General features: G+C 27.6%; 1 protein-coding gene across 1 annotated transcript; it reads left to right on the top strand.

Annotated features, from left to right (window-relative positions):
* Positions 1–556: 556 nt before the first annotated feature.
* LOC111683024 (farnesol dehydrogenase-like) lies at positions 557–1,695 on the top strand. Its single transcript, XM_023445057.2, has 2 exons — positions 557–1,310; positions 1,462–1,695. The coding sequence occupies exons 1-2, from the start codon at positions 732–734 to the stop codon at positions 1,636–1,638; spliced, it is 756 nt and encodes a 251-aa protein (XP_023300825.2). The 5' UTR covers positions 557–731; the 3' UTR covers positions 1,639–1,695.
* Positions 1,696–6,415: the final 4,720 nt, after the last annotated feature.

Genomic DNA, 6,415 nt, shown 5'->3' with positions numbered 1-6,415 from the left:
ATACGAGTATATTAAACATAATTATGAACTTAAAATTATTGAATTTCATTGAATTATCTCCAAAATTGCGATTTGTAGTTTGATTACAATGTTTACAAGCCCTATTCGGGAGTACAGTATTATTATACCCAACATTGTGAAAATTACTCTTTCTACCACCTAGAGATGTGTAATTATTTTCAGTCTTAATAACCGAAATAAATCCGCTATTTTTAAATTCTATTTCAAACATATTACATAACCATTTAGTATTTATCTCTAGTCATCTATGACATTAAATTAAAAATCAACAATTTCATCATATTGACTGTTGTTTAACACTCATAAGAATAACTAAATTTTGAAAATCAATACGTTTCGATAATGAAAATAGATACAAATACAACAGTTCTAATGTATTGCATCAGTGTGGTTTTCAAATGTGGTTACAGCACTCAACAAACAAACAAAGCTTAAATTTTCCAACACAGCAACTTGTTGTTAGAGCAAAATAGATGAAATGAACTTTTTATTTAATTTTTTTTCTATCGCTTCATAAAGCTTAACATTTGCTGTTGTGATCATAGTGTGTAACAAACATTTGCATCGATAACATACATTTTAACATTGACCCGTTCATACACCTCAAATTGAAAAAAAAACCCACAAAGTAAAGAGGTCTACGGAAAACACACTCGCACATACGCAAGGACTCACATACATATGTAGAAGGAACTAAAGCAGCAGACAGTATGGAACAATTAAAATCCAAAATAGCTGTGGTCACTGGGGCTAGTTCAGGTATTGGTGAATGTATTGTTAAAGATTTATTAAAAGCACAAATGATTGTTATCGGTTTGGCGCGTCGCATTGAACGTGTCGTTGAGCTGAAGCAACAACTGCCCAATGACCAGCAGCAACGCTTGCATCCACTGAAATGTGATGTCGGCAACGAACAAGAAGTGGAAAGTGTTTTTAAGGAAATCATGAATAAATATGGATGCATTTATATATTGGTCAACAATGCCGGTTGTTTGCATTTGGGACAATTGTGTCAAATGCCAGCCCAACAAATTCAACAAATGTTGCAAACCAATATTGTGGGTGTTGTGAATTGTACACGTTATGCTTTTGCTTCGATGCTAAAAGCAGGCGATGATAAATCAGGTCATGTTATTTTAATTAATAGCATACTAGGACATCAAGTACCGGTAATACCAGGACATGTGCCATCGTTGAATATCTATCCGGCTACCAAGTATGCTTTGACCGCCATCAATGAAATTTATCGTCAGGAGTTTCGGGAATTGGGTTCGAAGGTGAAAGTAACGGTAATTGAAAAAATGTATTCATTTTAACTAAATATATACACTGAACATGTTTGAGCTAAATGTTCCTCATTTACTATCCATAAAATAGTAAAAAGAGAAGAATTTAACATGTTTGAAGAATCATTTTAACATATTTGTTTATTATTTTCAGAGCATAAGTCCTGGTTTAGTAGACACTGAACTGATTTCTGAGGAACAAAAGAAAATTTGTCGAGGAATAATTTTGCAACCAGAAGATGTTTCCCGAGCAGTGATGTTTGCTGTAACCTCACCACGTCATGTTCATATTTATGAATTGATAATAAAACCAATGGGTGATATTATTTAAATGAATTTCAATGTTTCCTTTTGTTTAAATAAATAGATAGATATTTTGCAAAACTAAGTAACTGATTTTACGCGTCTAATACAAATATATAAGAAGTTAAGAATGTTACGGGAAAAGTTATGAATCAAATTTTTAAAATACTCCGAAAAAATAAGCACTTTTTGGCACATTCTGATTCACGAAGACTATGCAATATAATTCCACCAAAATCATCATACATTCGTTCCTACACGAGAACTTGATTTGACAGAAATATTACTTTTATACACAGAAAAGATACCGTTATTTTTTCGATCGGTACATAATTTCAACCTACGACCAAGATGCCGTTAATTAGCCAAAATTTAGCATTGATATACATACATATGTACATATATATTAATGTTAGTAATTAGTCATAGCTATTTATTGTTGTTGCACTAATTTCAATAAAACACTTTATGACCAAAATGTCCAACTTTGACCCCTTCTACTTATATATGTCTGGCAGTTCTGACAATATTAAATCATTAAATCAGAAGACATTGAAGTTTAATGTTGAGTCACTTGACATGAAGTGAGCCATATAGAAATGTATATTCAAGAATATTAATTAACAAAATAGCATTTCGAAGGTCTAACAGAATAGATCACTATGCAATATGTATTTTTAAAATACCCCTAAAATCGGAAGTTACCTATCTACTTATAACATATTTTAAGCTATTGCCGGACTTATAGAAAATTTCTTTAAGGTTTTATATTTTCAAAAGAGGAATATGATTTCGATTTATTTTATTATCAAATTATTTTATTTTTAAATTTTCATTTAATTTTTAATAAAAATGAATTTAATCAGTTTCGATTTCAATTTGTATTATAAAAAAATATGTAATTTAATTCTTAATTTGAATGCGGTTTTGAATGTAAAAATACATTTAATCTAATAATTAACAACATTATCAATTCCTTAACGTCATAATTGCCAACGATTATTGTCTATTGCATTAAAATATGATCATAATCACAAAACAATATATTATTATCTTTACCGTGCATTAGGAAAACAAAATCCACCTAGCAGCCATCTTCCAATAGGCAACTTAAAAGTCTTTCACATAAATAAATAAACAATCACACATACTTACGAAAACTCTTGCACCCTCCAACAACACATACCAACTTGTTAAACAAATTATGACGTAGAAATACCAACAACAAAACAATGAAATAAATTCAAAATATGCAAAGAAAACAAAAACAAAATATTGGTCAAACGAAAATCAAAACATAAACATCTCATACTCCAACAAGAACTCACTCAATAAGCAATAAAAAAAAACAACAAAAAACTCTATGACGACTACGAAATTGTATACAAACAATAAATCGCTCCATATGTGACGTCACTGCTCTCTGCAATGTATACACTCTATGACAAACGTTATTCTCAGTTTACCAAAACAATAAATAGACAAATTTACTTACATTTGCTTTGATGGATGATGATGGTTTTTTTGTCACGAAGTATATTTTTGCTAATGGACAACAGCAACTGCACTAGTAGATTTGTATTGTTTTTTTAATTGTTTTGAATTAAATGAAACGAAACAAATACATAATTTCAAATAAAACACTTTATATTATTTAATTACACTTAATCCTTTTTAAATTGGATTTTCTCTAAATAGCAACCTTTTTTATTTTCCACTTTTTAACACAAAAAACAAACCAAACAACAAACACATCTACTTTTATATGGACATTTTTATTTTTTCAACTTTTAATAAATTTACTGCACTTTTATTAACATTTTGTAGGAGAAGTTATAACTACACTATTAATTAATAACTTTCAATTACTTGTTTAACGAAACATGTATTTATTATATTAACAAAACAATTTTTTTACCGGACATCGAAGCGAACAGTGTGAAAATTTTGCAAAAACTAACTTCAACTTATCTTTTTACGTGTCCTCTTTATACCAAGCTCTGCAATTTTTATCTATTTTATAAAATTACTTTTAGCAGCGACATCTATTTTTTTGATTTTATCAAGAGATGATGAAAGTCTAGACTAAATATGAATTACGTGTTCGGTGAATTGCTTATCTTTCGATGGATACTTAGGCAAAATGGAGAAATAAAGTTGTAAATTCTGAATGATTCGAATTCATTTTATAGAACAAAACCTTTTTTAACCTAAATATTTGTATGAAGAATACTAGGAAATATTTTAAAATTTTTAAAATTTTCCGTCCAAATTTTGTTGTCGTTTCGTTTTATAAAATGAGACCCTAAATCTTTACACACATACATATATAGTCAGGAGTTGCTTTGATTCTAACACCGAGTATTAATTTGCAAAAAAGTCTATGGTATAGAGTATAGACTATAGTCTAGACTATAGACTAGACTATAGACTTTGATGTTTTCTTGTCACGAAGTATATTTTTGTTAATGGACAACAACAACTGCACTAGTAGTAGTAATAATTTTTAACATTTTTTCACAATTAAATGAAAACGACCGAACCGGCAAATAATTTGAAATAAAACACTATATTATTTAATTACACTTATTCCTTATTAAAAACATGGATTTTCTTTAAATAGCAACCTTTTTTATTTTTTCCACTTTTTAACACAAAAAAGAAACAAGACAACAAACACATTTACCTTTATATGGCGTCCAATGGACTTTTTTATTTTTTAACTTTTAATAAATTTACTGCACTTTTTTTAAAATTTTCTAGAAGAACTTATAGCTACACTATTAATTAATAACTTTTAATTACTTATTTAATGAAACTCGTATTTCTTCTATTAACAAAACAATTTTTTACTGGACATCGAAGCGAACCGTGCGAAAGTTTTGTAAAAACTAACATCAACTTATCTTTTTGCGTGTCCTTTTTATACCAAGCTTTGCCATATTTATCTACTTTATAAATTTGCTTTTAGCAGCGACATCTAGTTTCCTAATATTTCACAAAAATTTTTTGATTTTATCAAGCAAGTCTAGACTAAATATAAATGCGTTTTCGGTGAATTGCTTATCTTTGAAAGCAAATTTTAGGCAAAATGGGGAAATGAACTTGTAAAGTCTGAATAGTTTGTTTGAACTTAGTGAATCTCTACATACATACATAGTCAGAGAGTGATTTTGATTTTAACCAAAGAACTTAATTTGCAAACAACATCCTAAATTGTTGACTTTCTAAAGAAATTTTTTGATCGACCGACTATATTTAAATAGAAATTTCGGCAAAATGGAGAATTAAAGTTGAAAATTAAGAATAGTTGAGTATTGAGTAAATATTTTTTAATATAAATAATCTAATCTAATAACAAAGGCCAACGATAAAAAACTTTTTAAATAATTTTTACTAATCCTAGTTTTATTTCCAAACATGAAAATAAAAAAATCGTATCATCCACCAATTTTCCGCATTATCATCTTTCAGTCCTTCTGACTGTATACTTGAATCCCAAATTGAAATTTTTGTAATTTTTCACATGGTCGTATTGATGGTTGTCTCTGCCACTAAACTTGTACTTAAAGTTATAAAAATGTATTGTGCAAACATTTGGGGTAGTACATTGACAAGTGGCGCCCATGCTCTGAATGAAAAATGTTTTTGTAAAAAATTAATCACTTTATTTATACTTTTGGATTCCAACATCAGATAATTGAAATATATTCAATTGTAAAACTTATTACAAATTCAACAGATCATTTACCCCCTCCTTTTATAAAACGAAACTTTCGTTAACGCTAAAAATTTGTATGAAGAATACTGAGAAATTTTGAAAATTTGAATTTTTTCCATACAAATTTTTTTGAACGTTTGTCATTACGTTTTATATAATCAGACCCTTAACATTATTCACAGAAAAATTATTGTATGATCTATTTTTACACAATATATTTTAGCAAAATAAATGGGACGTTTGTCATTACGTTTTATATAATCAGACCCTTAACATTATTCACAGAAAAATTATTGTATGATCTATTTTTACACAATATATTTTAGCAAAATAAATGGGACATTTATTTTATTTTTACAATAATGTAAATAATTTTCTTTTCGGTGTACATATTTGAAATGTTTTTTTCTTTTTTTTGTATGAATGTATTGGATTTTGCAAAAAAGAAATATTAAATAAAAATATGTTTTTCTTTAAATGAATTGGTATTTATTCTTCCATATGGAACTTTTGGACAATCCTGGTGTAAACCGTATTTTGGGTATAGTCATTAAAGTAAAACACTTCAGATGGCAGTTTCAAATATCCAGTTTCAAATTAAACAAAGAAATTAGATCGATATCTCTCACATATTAGCAGTACATGTAATTTAAATTATGGGGATTTCGGAGAAAACAATTTTTTGTGAAAATAAAAAAAACTTATTTACTATTATGTATTTTATAAAAAACTTGAATATATAATTAAAAAAATAAGAAATATACAGTAAAATCGAATAATATTACCGCATTGAATATGAACTTTAAGTTATACAATGTTTGAAAATCGTCTTGAAATAATAGTGAAATATTGAAATGAAACTTAGGATAAGTACATTTCCAATGAAGACCAGTATTCCGATGATATATTTTTGTCACGAAGTATGTATATTTTTGTTAATGGAACATTAACATTTTACAACACATTGCTATATGTAAATTAATAAAATTAATTTTCTCTATTTTTATAAAATAATTAATTTAATTCTCTATTTGAATGTAAAACGCAGTTAACCTAATAATTAGCAACATCATAATTTCCTTAA

The sequence above is a fragment of the Lucilia cuprina genome, chromosome 3 (genome assembly GCF_022045245.1).
Source record: "Lucilia cuprina isolate Lc7/37 chromosome 3, ASM2204524v1, whole genome shotgun sequence".
In the NCBI taxonomy this organism is placed as follows: domain Eukaryota; kingdom Metazoa; phylum Arthropoda; class Insecta; order Diptera; family Calliphoridae; genus Lucilia; species Lucilia cuprina.
Note: the sequence above shows the minus strand (reverse complement) of the source record. Positions and strands in the feature narration are given on the sequence as shown.

Excerpts from the sequence above, each read along its gene's own strand:
- LOC111683024 (XM_023445057.2), top strand. The coding sequence starts at position 732 with ATGGAACAATTAAAATCCAAAATAGCTGTGGTCACTGGGGCTAGTTCA. Across the intron at positions 1,311-1,461 it reads GTTCGAAGGTGAAAGTAACG|AGCATAAGTCCTGGTTTAGT; the intron begins GTAATTGAAAAA and ends TATTATTTTCAG.